We start from the raw sequence: 14,667 nt of genomic DNA on the forward strand, positions 1-14,667 counted from the left end.
AGCACACAGTAGCAGCCTTTGGCTGCTTGGGAAAATGGCCTGGCCAGCAAGCATCCTTGTTTCGTTTCTGCTTTCGAAATTATAACCCTGTGCGCATCAGCAAATGCTGGTGACAACTGTCACAGTTCAGGAAAGAGAACCCCAACCTTGAGGCCCACTCCATCAGCCCTGATGCTGAGGTCTGCGGGCCCGGGAAAAGGAGCATGTCTGGGCACGCTCTGCGGCCAGCCCTGCAGCTGAGGCCTTGGTGGTCGTGTCTAGAGTCACCAGGTTCTCTGAGGGCCCCCCAGGATGGGCAGAGGACCCCAGCACATGGGAGGGAGGAACCCAGGCTGCTCACTGACCTAGTGAGCCTGCCTTCTGTGCCCTCAGTGTTTCTGAGCTAAAACAAGAGTCCCGCACAAATGTCATGTTTCTGGAGGCAGCGGGGAGGCCAGGCTGCAGGGAGGCCGAGCAGGGCCGAGTGACATCGTGTGAAACGGTGACAGTAAGTGACAGTAACAGTTAACTGCAGGGGCAGGCAGACCAGCTGATTGGAACTGGCTTCCACAGTGCCCCCTTCCTGTTTTCTGGTCAGAATTGCACAGCGAAGCTGCAACCCACAGGACGGGGGGGTGGCCTGGCGACACCCAAACCTCAAAACAACTCCACTTCTCCTTTCAGGGAGCTGAGAAAAAGTCCCAAATGCTACAAGATGTGTCGATCTTTGGCCTTCTTTGGCCCTGGACAAGGTGAGAGAGGAAATCTTTCACAAAGACCATAGAGTGGTACCATGAACTCAAGCTCAGACCCAGGCTGGGTTCCCACCATGGTCCAGCCACAGCTACCTGTGGTGTGGCCTGGGGAACCCAGACTGCAGTGGGCTGACTGTGTCCCTTCAAAAGATATGCCCAAGTCCTGATCCCTGGAACTCATCATGAGGGGGGCCTCATTTGGAAAATAGGGTTTCTGGAGATATAACTCAAATAAGGATCCTGAGGTGAGATCTTCCTGGATTTATGGTGGGCCTTGAATCCAAGGACAAGTGACCTTATATGAGGAAGGAACTCAGAGACACAGAGGCACAAAGGGATAAAGGCCATGTGCAGGTAGAGGCAGAGATCGGAGAGATGCTACCACAAGCCAAGCGACAAACACCGAAGGGCTGTTGATGGCCATAAGAAGCCTGGAGAGGGGCCTGGGACACATTCTCCCTCAGAGCCTCCAGAGCCTCCAGAAGGATCCCACGTGCCCACAACTCGATTTCAGACTTGTGACCTCCAGGACTGTGACAGAATCGATTCCCGTTTGTTTTAAGCACTCCCCAACTCCCACCCTTGTTTGTGGCAGCCCCAGGACATTTGCACACCAGCACGCCTCTCTGGGACCCTCTTGCCTCATCTTTAAAATGAGCAGAGGTGTTGTAAGGACGCAGAGAGATGGAAACTGGACCCGAAGAAGGTACAACAAATTATTTCTGTTATTAGAAAGTGACTCCTGGCTTAGCTCAGAATGGCTGCAACTTGTGAACAATTTCTAAACGGTCAGCGCCGGAATAAAGACTTGGTCTCATGGGATCCAGAGCTGTGACTCTAAGACAGTCGTTCCCACCTGGGGAATAATCTGTCCCCAGGGGACACTGAGTGATGTCTGGGGACATTTTCGGTTGTCACATCTGGGGGGAGGTGGCACTGCTGGCATCTGTGGGTGGAGGCCAGGAGTGCGGCTCTGCGACCCGCAGTGCACAGGACCGCCCCGCCAGGGAATGGCCTGGCCCCAGACGTTAGTGGGGCCTGGCCGAGAAGCCCAGCTCTAAACTAAAACAATCTTCTCCCTTTCCAAACGGTCGCCCCAGGAAGCACGTTTATGGCCATGACGTGGATTTGGCTCCAGTCTGTTTTGGAAGCCAGCGTGGGCACCGCCCTCCAGCAGCAGCTACCCTAACCGCTGGGGAAATTTGGCCTTGACGGCTCACACTGCGGAGGCTGGAGGGAGGCAGCCGGGCGGGGTCAGAGGCATCTGACTCACGAGGTGCAGACACTAGGCAAGAAGGGTGACTAATGGCCCTCGAAGAATGTGCCAGAATCCCTTGGGGCAACTTCAGGGGAGGAGCTCCCAGGACAACTACTGAGCAGGGGCGGCCCTCAGGGAAGAAGGCACATTCTCACTCGCCCCCCAGGGGCTTGCTGTGGGCGGACCTGTCACCAAAAACGGCCATGTTCGGACCCCCCTATGAATGTAGCCTTATTTGGAAATGGGGTCTTTGTCGATGTAATTAGTTAGGATGAGGTCATCCTGGCCTAGGGCGGGCCCTAAATCCACTGACTGACGTCTTTATAGGAGAAGGCCACCTGACCAGAAGCAGAGATTGGGGTGGTGGGGCCAAGAGCCAAGGAACGCCAGAGCCTCTAGAAGCGGGAAGAGGTGAGGAGCCCTCCCTTGAACTGACTTCTGCGAGAGAAGAGGTCCCTGTTGTTTGAAGCCACCCAATTTGTGATCATTTGTTACGCGAGCCATCGGGTCTCAGCCCGCTGCCCTGGATGGGCCTTACTGGAGAAGGAAACAGCGCCACGGTGCCATACCGGCCTCCTCACCGTGTTGTGTTGAGACCTCTGGGCTCAGAGTCCACATGGGGTATGGACGCCGCCACCTGCCTGTCTGGTTCGGTGAGGGGTAAACAGTCTACTCGGCAGAACACCTGATTTGGTAAATGCCAGATCCGCCCTCCTGCTCACGCACTTCTGATGTCACTGACGGCCTGTTCCATCTCATGTGGGACCGTGGTGCCAGGCTGTGGCCTAGAGCACCTGCCGTGGCCCCTGACTGGTGCTGAGGCTGAGTTGTGGAGCTGGGATGGCGTCAGATCAACCTATGGACGCCCTGTGTAGCTCCCACATCACACAAACCCCGTAGTTCACAAGGTCCCAAACGACCTGCCCATCGCTGCCCTATCACCTCCCCGTCCCCACTGCCTCCTGCTCTGCCCCTTGCTTAGTCTGCTCTGGCCCCATCTTGTGCCCTCCAGACCCCCCGCCTTTCTATCTAGCCTCCCGGCCTTTCTCTGGCTCATCTGACCTCCGTCTGGGCCCAGTTCAGTGTCACCCCTCACCTCCTGCTCCCTTAACCCTTCTTCCCTGGGCATGCCTGCTGTTCTTACTGGCACCTCGCTCGCAGACGAGGCCTGCTGTTTATTTTGCTGCCTGACTCCTCATCACTGGGGTGACCGCTCTGCGGAGACAGGCCTTTGTGTAGATTTGGGCCACCATGCAGGCCGGGGCCTAGAACGGTGCCTGGCACATGGCAGACATGCTCACAGTATTTGTAGAAGGCACTGATGATCAAAACAAAGCAGGCAAGACATGCGGGGCGCACCGCATTAAAGAGAAAAACACACTCTGTGGCTGATTACTCTGTAGTTTTTGAAAAGTTTGCACAAAAAAATGACGACTAACACAGAGAAGAAACAGGCTGGCTGTACCTGTTGGCGCAGGGCCAGACTGCACAACCCCAGTGACTTTCTTGCTCATGATCTCAGAGATCATCAGAGAGGAAGAGGAACTGAAATGTACTCGGCAGGCACAGCCTCGATGGGCTTTTAGCGAATTTGCATGGCAGCAAGGTGGCTGTGTCAGGCCTTCAGCTTGGGGGCGGGGGGGGGGGGAGGTCAGCCAGAGGCTGGAGGCCAACACTTTGGGAGAGATGAATAGGAGGTGCCCAGACCTTGGGGACCGTGTAATGGTACATACGTGACACTGTGCCTTTGCCCAGACCCACAGAGTATACAACACCAAGAGTGAACCCCAGTGTCAATCATGGACTTCAGTTAATAATCATGTATTGACAGTGGCTCATTTATTGCAACAAATGTACCACGCTAATGCAAGACGTTAATAATGGGGAAAGGATGGGGAGGGCGAGTGGGGGGGTATATGGGAACTCTGTACTGTCTGATCGATGTCTCTATCAGTCTAAACTGCTTTAAGAAATATAATAACTTATATTATTATATTTAATAAACCTTATTCAGAATTACTTACTTATTATAAAAGCTAATTAAAGGAAAAAAAAGAACAGAGCCCTGAACTCTAAACCCATAGGCACAGACCCTGGGCCCATGCGTCGTCCCAGCCCTCACCAGGTGATGACAATCAGAGCACGTTCTGAGACATGGATGCACTTGGTCCCAAGACCCCAAGAGTGAGGGATGCTGTGTGGTCGTTGCCACCGCCCCTGCGTCCAGAAGGCTCAGGCACAGTGACCCATCATTAGTGGCTTCTGTGGAGTTTGGCCAATGGGGACACTGGATGGAGGGCACTCCATCCCTCACAGACTTTACGGTGATGCCAGGAGGCTCCCTCCCTCAGCGTCACTGTCCCCCTAGCCCCCAGGTCTGCACCCTGCCTTCCTGGCTCCCTTCTGAACCATGGGCTCCAACGCAGACAACACCCGGTCATGAATTTCTCAGTTTGGACTTGCCACCTTTTTCTTTCTGGGAACTGGAGTATAGACTGCTACCCCACACACATTAATAGTGTATTAATCAGGACTTTCTCCCCCCCACCCCCCACATTCTGATGCTTTTATATCAGGGGACGCAGCTGACCTTGAAAGGACTGCCCCTCCCAGGGCTAGCTAACTGTTGAGAGCAAAGGACTCGCCTGTGAGTGCGCCTTGTGTAGGCAAACCAACCATTTCGGAGCCCACGCCCCCACCACGTCTGTTTCCAGGCTCTTGCACCCTGGGCCACTAGCTCCTGCCCTGATCACCCCAGGGCCAGGTACCAGACAACCAGGGCAGCCGCCCTACTTCCCAGATCCCTGGAATCATTCCACTGAGCCAATCTTAAGTTTGCATACTCCGGCTCACCTGTTCCTTCCCATGACCACCCCAGCAAAGGCTCTGCCCACGTTTCTCCCTACCGGCCCTGGTGCTTCCCAGTGCGGCCCTGTGTGGCTTGCTGAGCACCCCCATTTCTAGGAAACTGACAGTGGGTATAACCAACTATCTTCTCGAGGGCAGTGGTCTCACCGGACCTGAATGAGAATAAAACCCGCGCTCTGAGGCAGAGGGCCCCTCCCGCCGACGGCCCGGCTCACCTCCAGCACAGGGCCGGCGCCCAGGATGGTCCTCTCGACGCCGCTGGCGTAGCCCTTCTGGCTCAGCGCGGTGAGGCAGTGGATCAGGAAGTTCGTGCTCTGCGTCTTGCCCGAGCCGCTCTCGCCCGAGATCACGATGCACTGATTGACGCGCTTCCGGAGCATGGCGTAGTAGGCCACGTCGGCCAGTGCGAACACGTGCGGCTCCAGCTTGCCCAGCTGCTGGTTCTCGTACATCTTCACGTACTTGGGGTTGTAGATGGGGAGGAACTTGAAGGGATTGACAGCCACCAGGATGCTCCCCGCGTACGTGTAGATCTTCTGCTGCAGGAAGCGGTGCTTGAGGTTCTTCAGGAGGTTCTCCTCGGTCAGCTCGGGGAGGTTGCACAGGTCGTCAAAGTCCGCCTGCTGCCGGGGCAGGAGGCCGCGCTCCACCAGGCGCCGGGTGGCCGTGGCCTGGGACACCAGCTGCATGTGCACGTACTTGATGGTGCCGTCGGCGTTGCGCTCCTGCAGCAGGAAGTAGTAGCCGTCCTCCTGCGGGTGCTCGTCTTGGGCCCGCCGGGGCCACAGCAGCACGCGGTGCACAGGTGAGTCGTTGGCATCCAGCACCCACTCCTCCCCACCTGTCTCCTTCACCTCCACCAGCACGTAGCACTTGGTACAATCTAGCTGCAGGCTGGCGATGGCATCCTGGATGACATCGGACGTTGTGCTGTCCTTGGTGGCGGTCACACGGCATGAGGCCCGGCTCTCGCTGGTGGCCAGCTGCGGGTAGATGTGCAGGTGGTAGGCTGCCTGCCCCCCGCGGCCGGAGCTGCCTGCCTCGTTCACACTCATCCTGCCAGCGGCCTGGCCTCAGCATGCCTCCCGGGCTCGGGGCACGCGTCCTGGAGCTAGAAGGGAGGGGGTGGCATGGTCAGAGTGGTGGTGAGTGGGTGGGTGGGTGCGTGGGGGACGGCAATGACACCCACCCCTCGGCCAGAAGGAAATCTCCTGCCCCTAACAGGGCTCTCTCTTGAAGCAAGAAGGGCAGAAGAGCCTCCATCTGTCCTTAAGTGTGACCCAACCTAAGGTGTGTGACTCTTACAAAGTGACATCATCAGACCTCCTACCCCCCAAGACCAGACTCGTCCCCTGGAGTTTGCACCATCCCAACCCCTGTTCTTGCCCCACCACCCCCACCCCAGGGTCAGCCTCTTAGACTTTCAAGTCTAATGGCCATGACCATCTCTTGGTCAAGCCCTTCCCAGCCCACATCCTTCCTGGTCTCCTCTCTCTGACAAAACCTCCCCCAGTGGCTCCCCAAGCCCCCCCGTGGGCCTTGGTTATGTCCCCAAAACACACAAGGGGCAGCAGGAGGCGTGGTGGGTTGAGCAAGACTGAACCTGTCCTGAAACTCGGGGATTCTGAAACTCCACGGGGGAGGACTTTGTCAGGGAGAGCCCCCCAAAACTCATTTGAGAGAACTGCTCAGAGTGCATTTGCTTCTAGAACCCACGAGACAGACCCACATCAGAGGTATCCTGCTGGACACCTGGCCAGTCTTCCCCCAAGACTGCCAAGGTCTTAAACAACACAGAAAGACCAAGGAACCAACCAGACAGGAGGAGACTGGGGAGGCTTGACAATTAAATCCAGTGGGGTTCCCTGGATGGGGTCCTTGACTGGAGAGAGGACACGAATGGAAGAACTGGTGACATCCACATAACATCAGGAGGCTGGTTAAGAGCAGGACACCGACGCCCATCTCATAATTGTACAAATATGTCCTGATATTGTAAGGTGTTTATAAGATCATCTAAGATTTGAGGAAGCTAGGGGAGGGGTATAGGGAACTCTGCTGTCTCTGCAACTTTTCTGTAGATCTAAAATGACTCCGACATAAAAAGTTTATTTAAAAAAAAAATCATTTGCTTCTTAAGACATATTATAGGAAAAAGAGAAAATGCAGCCAATGCTGCCAACAGTTCATTTTGCGTCTTGGAGTCAGAGACACAAATGCTGTGTGGGTCCTGTGTGGGCTCAGTGTGGGTCACCTAAGCGCAGCTGAAGATACAAAGATGAACTAGACCTTGGTTCAAAGTCCGGTGGGAGCAGCTGGTATGCAAACAAATGTGAGAGTGTGTCAACCCTGCAAACGAGAAGTTATTGCCCTTGAGAGCCAGAGGCTTTAGGAGAGTGGCAACATCAAAGAAGGGTTCTGAAGGACGAAGAGGAGTTCGTTCAGCAGGAAGGCAGAAAGGAGGGAGGAAGGTAGGGAAGGCCCACTCCTTGTTTTTGTAAATAAAGTTTTATTGGAATGTAGCCCATTCGCTTACATATCATCTGTGGTTGCTTCTGTTTTAACAGCAGAACTGACTAGTTGTGACAGATTGTAACCTTATGGCCTGGAAAGCCAAACGTACTTATTCTCCAGTCCTTTACAGAAAAAGTTAGCTGAAAAAAAAAAAAAAGTTTGCTGACCTGTCTCCTAGACAGAGCATGACTCAGCAGCAGGAGTGTGAGGGGCCGCTAGAGGCTGAGATGCTTCGAACTCTGGGAAACCAAGTCCTGCGGCAGGGTTAGGAGGGCGGGGGAGGGGAGGCTGAACAAAACTACCAGTAATGAAGCTGTTTTAAAGACTTACGTGGCCGGCTGTAGGCAGCGGCAACAGGTAGGTAGGTCGGGGGGGAGGTGGGAATATTTATTTTTTAAAACTTTCTCCTACATTAAGTCATTTTGGTGTGTTTTATCTTCCAGTTTAACAGATGTCACATACGTCTTAACAGAACTCGGATTGTTCTTTATGTGTATGTTGGTACACGTGAATGCTTCCCCATGTCATAAGATACACACTGACACATGATTTTTAATGCCTTCCTGGAATGTCACTGTACACACAAATCGTGAGGCACGTGATCCTTCTGCTACCAGTGGGCAGCTGGTTTCTGATTTCTTGGACACACATCTTTATGGACAACTCTAAGCATGTCCTTGGGATTGATACATTTAGGCAGGAGATCAACAGATACAAACGTTGCTAAATGTCTTCAAACAGCCACAGGATAAGGCAGACACACTGTATTAGATTACACGGCTCATCTATTTTGGATATAACTTAGGCAATTTCTTTAGAAGTTAGTTATACTACTAGCATGTGACAAGGCAGTTCCCCCTCCTAGGAGTTACTCAAGAAGAACGAAGCAGATGTCCCTACAGGGATTGTACACGAATGTTCTTTGTGGCAATGTTTCTAAGAGCTTCACGCTGGAAACAACTCAAATGTATATCAACCAGTGAATGGATGAACAAACCGGCCACACGACGAACACTACTCAGCCAGGAGAAGGGACCAACCTCTGATCCGCGCAACAGCATGGAACCACGCGGAACAATCTCAGAATCTGTGTGCTGAGTGAAAGAAAGAGGACGAGAAAACAAAACAAAACGTACAGACCCAACAATTCCGCTCCTAGGTATAGACCTAAAATAACTGAAAATAGGTGTTCAAAGAAATCCTTGTACATGCATGATCATAGCAGCATAATTCACAACAGCCAAAAGGTGGAAACAACCCAAGGGTCTATAAGCTGATGAACGAGCAGACTGTGGTCCCTCCACGCAATGGAATACTCAGCCATAAAAAGGAACGAGGCCCTGATTCACGCTACAGTATGGATGGACCTCAAAAACATCGCGTTGGATGAAAGCAGCCAGACACAAAAGGCCACACAGTGTAGGATCCCATTTAAATGAAACGTCCAGAACAGGCAAATCCATAGACACAGAAAACAGATTGGTGGTTGCCAGGGGCTGGGGGAGGGAGGTGGAGGGAACAGGAAGTGACTGCTAATGGGGACGGGGTTCCTCGTAGGGGATAAAATTGTTCTGCAGCTAGACAGAGGTGAAACCTGCACTATATGGACAAAGTACAAAACACTACTGAATCGAACACTTTAAAATGGTGAATTTTAGGGGCGCCTGGGTGGCACAGCGGTTAAGCGTCTGCCTTCGGCTCAGGGCGTGATCCCGGCGTTATGGGATCGAGACCCACATCAGGCTCCTCCGCTGGGAGCCTGCTTCTTCCTCTCCCACTCCCCGTTTGTGTTCCCTCTCTCGCTGGCTGTCTCTATCTCTGTCGAATAAATAAATAAAATCTTAAAAAAAAAAATAAAATAAAATGGTGAATTTTATGCTGTGTGAATTTAGCCTCAGTGAAATTTTTTTCAAGTTTATTTATTTTTAAGTAATTTCTACGCCCAACGTGGGACTCTAACTCACGACCCCGAGATCAAGAGTTGTATGCACTTCCAGACTGAGCCAGCGAGGCGGCCTCAACCTCAATAAAGTTTTAAGAAGAGTATACACTGTATGATTCCATGTGTGGAGAATTCTAGAAAATGCAGAGTATACAGACAGAAAGTCGATCAGCGGCTGCTTGAGGGAGGGGCAGGCTGGGATGACCAAGGAGCCCCGGGAGACTTGTCGGGTGATGAATGTCTTCACGATCTCAGTCGTGGCGGAGGGCTCATGAGGGTTTGCATGCGTCACGACTCGCCAAATCGCAATTTAAAGAAGTGCAATTCGTTTATAGTGTATCAATTACAGTTAAGAAAGCTCTTTTTTTTTTTTTTTTTAAGATTTTATTTACTTGACAGAGAGCACAAGGAGTGGGAATGACAGGCAGAGGGAGAGGGAGAAGCAGACTCCCTGCTGAGCAGGGATCCCAATGTGGGACTTGATCCCACGACTGTGGGATCATGACCTGAGCCGAAGGCAGATGCTTACCCAATGAGCCACCCAGGTGCCCAAGAAAGCTCTTTTAAAAATTACATGGATTATAAAAGAACCCAGTCCCCTAGGTGAGCCTCTTTTAAAAACTTCTTGCTCTCGGGGCACCTGGGTGGCTCAGTTGTTAAGCGTCTGCCTTCGGCTCAGGGCGTGATCCCAGAGTTCTGGGATCAAGCCCTGCATCGGGCTCCCTGCTCTGCTGGAAGCCTGCTTCTTCCTCTCCCACTCCCCGTGCTTGTGTTCCCTCTCTCGCTGGCTGTCTCTCTCCCTGTCAAATAAATAAATAAAATCTTAAAACAAAAACAAACAAAAAAAGCCCACTTCTTGCCCTCTTTTCAAAATGTCCAACCCCTGAGCCCCGTCAATGAGTTCCTTGGATGCCGCAGTGGGCAGACTGCTGGGAACCCAAGTCAGGTGTCCAGAGGTGCCAGGTGGTGCTGCCCGCCTGGCTGGCCCCCGACGTAACTAGAGCTGATCATGGAAGCCTTGTGGGCAGCACCGTGCGGCTGTGGAAGGTGGGCAGTTTATGCTGCTTCCAAGGCAGGTGAGAAATGCAGGAGCCCGAAATTGTAGATATGCACCTTCACCAGGGCCACGCGAGGGCACGCACATGCTCATGAGCACATGACATGTGCAGACACAGACACATATGGACATGTACACCCTTCTGCATGAATATACCCACACTCGTGCGTCCACACACTAAAGCACACAGGCAGGGACACATGTGCATGCAGTTTCACGTGAACACACCCACATGCATGCATGCACACGCAGGGACAGGCGTGCATGCACAGCACTTTCATGTGGACAGGCACGCGCACGTGCACACACACACACACACACACACGTGCGCAGAGCCCGGGCTTCAGGCAGAGCAGGCCCCTTCTGTGACTTGCGCTTGTAGACACGGCTGATAGACACCACAACTTCTGGAGCTGAGATCCAGCCCAGACTCAGGGCTCTGGGCTATCTCACGTCCAAGGGCAGCCACGCGGGTGGTGGAAGGGTCGCGCAGATGCGCCCGCTTTCTCCTCTCAGCAGACACTGCCTGACCTGAGTGAGAAGCCATCAGAGCCCACCGATGCGATCTTGTTCCTGCTCCAGAGACCTCCCCCACCTGCCCCGGCGAGGGCCTGGTCAAGCTGGACGTGGCCAGCTAGATTCTGTGCCACACCACCCCCTCCCCCGGCCGTCCTCCAGGGTCAGTCAATCATCAGATCCTCTCGGAGCCCTACAGAGGATGTCCAAGCTCTGGGCCCCTTGGTGTGGGGAGCAGAAGACAACCCCGTGCTTAGAGACTGGGGGCCATGTGGGCAGTCACAGGACCGGCTGATGCATGCCCCACCCCCCCCAGGCCAGGAGGAAGGAGATAAGACTTGCTCAGGGTGGCTGCTGACTACCAGGGCTGCAAGGAGGGGGGCTAACCAAAGAGTAGGGTCGGGCAGGACAGACAGCATCTGGGTTCCCCTGTAGGAGCCCTTCTCCCCAGGAAGCTCACACTCTCCTTTCCCCCCTTCCTGAACGGTTCATCTGAAGGAGGATTCTCCCCTTGAAACAGTTCATGTGCCTCAAAACCAAAGACACTAATAAGCCCTTTTCCCACCTAAGGTAAAGAAAGCCTGGTTCCCTCCTCCCTTCCACGTGACTTGGAGCCAGCCCTTCCCACTCCCACCTGTCCCTCAATCCCACATCCCCTTCCCACCATCAAAACCACTGTGCCTCTCCCCAGAGAGGCCACCATGCACCCACCAGTCACATCTGCTGGCCACTGGCCTCTCCTGGTTCTGCTCACTTGCTCTGCAGCCCTGGGGACGGAGGCAGCACTTGGATCTGCTCCGTGCTGGGCCCTCCCCTGGCTCACTCTGCCCTCGGGGCCTATCCACTCTGCTGCACACTCCCAGGGGCCACGCTCCACCTCCAGCCCACCACGGGCCACCTCTCCCAGCCCTAAACACCCAGAAGGCTTGTTCCCTGCTCCCCCTGCCACATCCTCCCTAACCACATCCTGACTGCTGTCACCGTGTCCCCAGAGCTGGCCTCTCTTCTCACCAGCCAAGCAGGAGGGCCGCTGGGCAGAAGCTCCTGCCTCCATTCTCTGGGCTGCTGCAGGGGAGGCCCTGGCCATCGGGCCCGATTAAGCATGGTCTCTACACTGACTCACTGGAAATGCTCCAGGCCCTCCCGACCCAACCAGGCCTAGGCTCAAAGACCAGACCCTGCAGGCTTCTCGAGCCCCTGACCCACAGTAAAAAGCCTAGTTCTCCTGGACTGGGCTGTATCCCTGAGAGATAACCACCAGGCCTTCACCATAGGCCTAGAGGGCCGACTCCCAGGCACCTTACCCTCCCTTTCCCTCATCTGCACCTCAGATGGGGACCTGCCCCACCCTGCTGCCTCCCCTGGGTGCTGTTCTTGTCCCCTCAGGTCAGAATGCCCTCTGAGCCCCTCTATCAGCTCCAGGACAACTCTGCTCTCAATGCAAAATCTTAGGGTACGCTGTGTTGCCGACAGCAGAAGCACAGACCAAGTTTCCTCATTCCATGGGTAGCATCATTTTCCCAACAAGACTGGGCTGATCTGATTCCTTCTGCATCCTCACTGAGAAGCAACCCCCCCCCCCAGTCCATTCTGCCAAAGTGACTTCCTGAGAGACCCACCCAAGGGAGAGGTCCGCCTGGAGTGGTAGGAGAGGGTCTGCCTCCCAGCTTCCTCGCTGGCACCAAGTGTTAATATTTTTCTCAACCCACAGCCCTCAGTGGGCACAAAAGAGCATCTTGTCATTTACATTCCTTCAACTGTCAGATGGGGCTTTTAAAAAAATTGTGTGTTGTGGGCGCCTGGGTGGCTCAGAGGGTTAAGCGTCTGCCTTTGGCTCAGGTCATGATCCCAGGGCCCTGGGATCGAGTCCCACATTGGGCTCCCTGCTCAGCGGGGAGCCTGCTTCTCCCTCTGTCTGCTGCTGCCCCTGCTTGTGTTCTCTCTCTGTCAAATAAATAAATAAAATCTTTAAAAAAATAAAAATTAAAAAATTGTGTGTCGTGAGCCACTATTTTTCTGTTTCTGTTAAGTTGTTCGTGTCCTTTGCCCATTTTTTTCCTGCTTATTGTTCTGAAACAGCTCTTTGTATAGCAAGGGTATTAACGGTTTGTCAGGCTCAAGGGCAATTTGTTTTTACTTACGGTATTTTTGGATATAAATACTGGATTTTCCAGGTAGTCGGATCTATGGGGGATTTCTCTTCTGCTGGCCATTCCTCTTCCAGGTCTGATGAACACAGAACTAATATTTTTGGTTTGCATCCCTCTCCTTCCCCGGATTTATTCTTTACAGTTAGGCTCTCATCCATCTGGAAATTATGTTGGTGGTGTTAGGAGTTTCCTAGGGGGCCGCTGTCCCAAAGTACTACAAACCAGGGGGCTTAAAACAACAGACATTTCTTGTCTCCCATTTCTGGATGAGTCCAAAAATCAAGGTATTGGCAGGCAGGGCTGCCTCCTTCCGGAGGCTCTGAGGGAGAATCCATCCCATGCTTCCCCCAGCTCCTGGCAGCTGCTGGCAACCCCTGGCGTTCTTTGGCTTGTAAATGCATCACTCTGACCTCTTCATCCGTCATCACACAGCGTCTTTTGTTTCTGTGTCTTCTCTTATAGAGACACTGGTTACTGGATTCAGAATGAGTTCATCTTGGGACCTTTCACTTATCATTTCTGCACAGACCTTACTTCCCATCAAGGTCACATTCTGAGGTTCCAGGTGGACATGAATTTGGGGGAGACATGAGTCAACCCAGTATTGCGTGGAAGGGTGAAACGGGGACCCAGGTGATCTCTTTAAAGAGATCCTCTCCCCGGGGGCGCCTGGGTGGCACAGCGGTTAAGCATCTGCCTTCGGCTCAGGGCGTGATTCTGGCGTTACGGGATCGAGCCCCACATCAGGCTCTTCCGCTATGAGCCTGCTTCCTTCTCTCCCGCTCCCCCTGCTTGTGTTCCCTCTCTCGCTGGCTGTCTCTATCTCTGTCGAATAAATAAATAAAATCTTTAAAAAAAAAAAAAAAGAGATCCTCTCCCCTGATTGGGGAGTCTTCTCAGTTTGTTAAATACAGTATATTACATGATTTTACGCCAGCGGGTCTGCTTCTGGGCTGTGGATGTCTGCGCGGTGCCATGCTGTTGTGATTATCACAGCTTCGGGGGCCATTCTCAAACAATGACATCTCTCTTGGGGGGGCTAGGCTGTTTTCTCTGGCTTCCAAGCACCACCTTCCTCATTCAATCTTCACAGAGCCTGAGACCTGGAAGTTAGTCATGCTGTGGCTTCAAGGTCCTGGTCACAAGTGGATGTGAAACCTGTGCCCCGAGAATCCCCAGACTGTGCCCAGAATGAAAGGAAGTAGGTCCGGGGCTGAAGAACTGGGGGCGGCAGTTCCCTGGATGAAGGGGCGGGGGACGACAGCTCGGCCAAGTGGCGACCACAGGCTGTCGCTGTGCTGGGGGCAGTCAGTGCTGAAAACCCGCGCCTTCATCCTTACTCTGAACCGTAAGGCCGTCCCATCCTCAAGTGATGCTCGCCGAAGCACTCGCAGTGTGTGAAGGGGAAGCAAAACCCATCTCCAGACTGATGGGACCTGTCTACCCAGAACTGCATGGGTGAACTGTGCCCTCATCACCGAATGGGAGGCCCAGCTGGCAGACTATAAAGCTGCCCACGGAAAGAGCCAAGAGGCAGAAACAAAATGCCCATCAGAGGGATGCGTGGATAAATAAAATGTCATCTATTCATACAGTGGAATATTACTTGGCCATAAAAAGGAACGAAG

General features: G+C 53.4%; 1 protein-coding gene across 3 annotated transcripts in view; it reads right to left on the minus strand.

Moving 5' to 3' along the window:
• MYO9B (myosin IXB) overlaps positions 1 to 14,667 on the minus strand; it is an 85,462-nt gene that overhangs the window by 60,328 nt on the left and 10,467 nt on the right. For all 3 annotated transcript variants that reach the window (XM_040629085.1, XM_040629084.1, XM_040629083.1), the window contains exon 2: positions 5,076 to 5,971. In XM_040629085.1, coding sequence (XP_040485019.1) covers positions 5,076 to 5,915 — 840 coding nt within the window. In that variant the 5' untranslated portion in view covers positions 5,916 to 5,971. The remainder of the gene's footprint in view (positions 1 to 5,075; positions 5,972 to 14,667) is intronic.

Source organism: Ursus maritimus, unplaced genomic scaffold (assembly GCF_017311325.1).
Source record: "Ursus maritimus isolate PB19 unplaced genomic scaffold, ASM1731132v1 scaffold_14, whole genome shotgun sequence".
NCBI classification, from domain to species: Eukaryota; Metazoa; Chordata; class Mammalia; order Carnivora; family Ursidae; genus Ursus; species Ursus maritimus.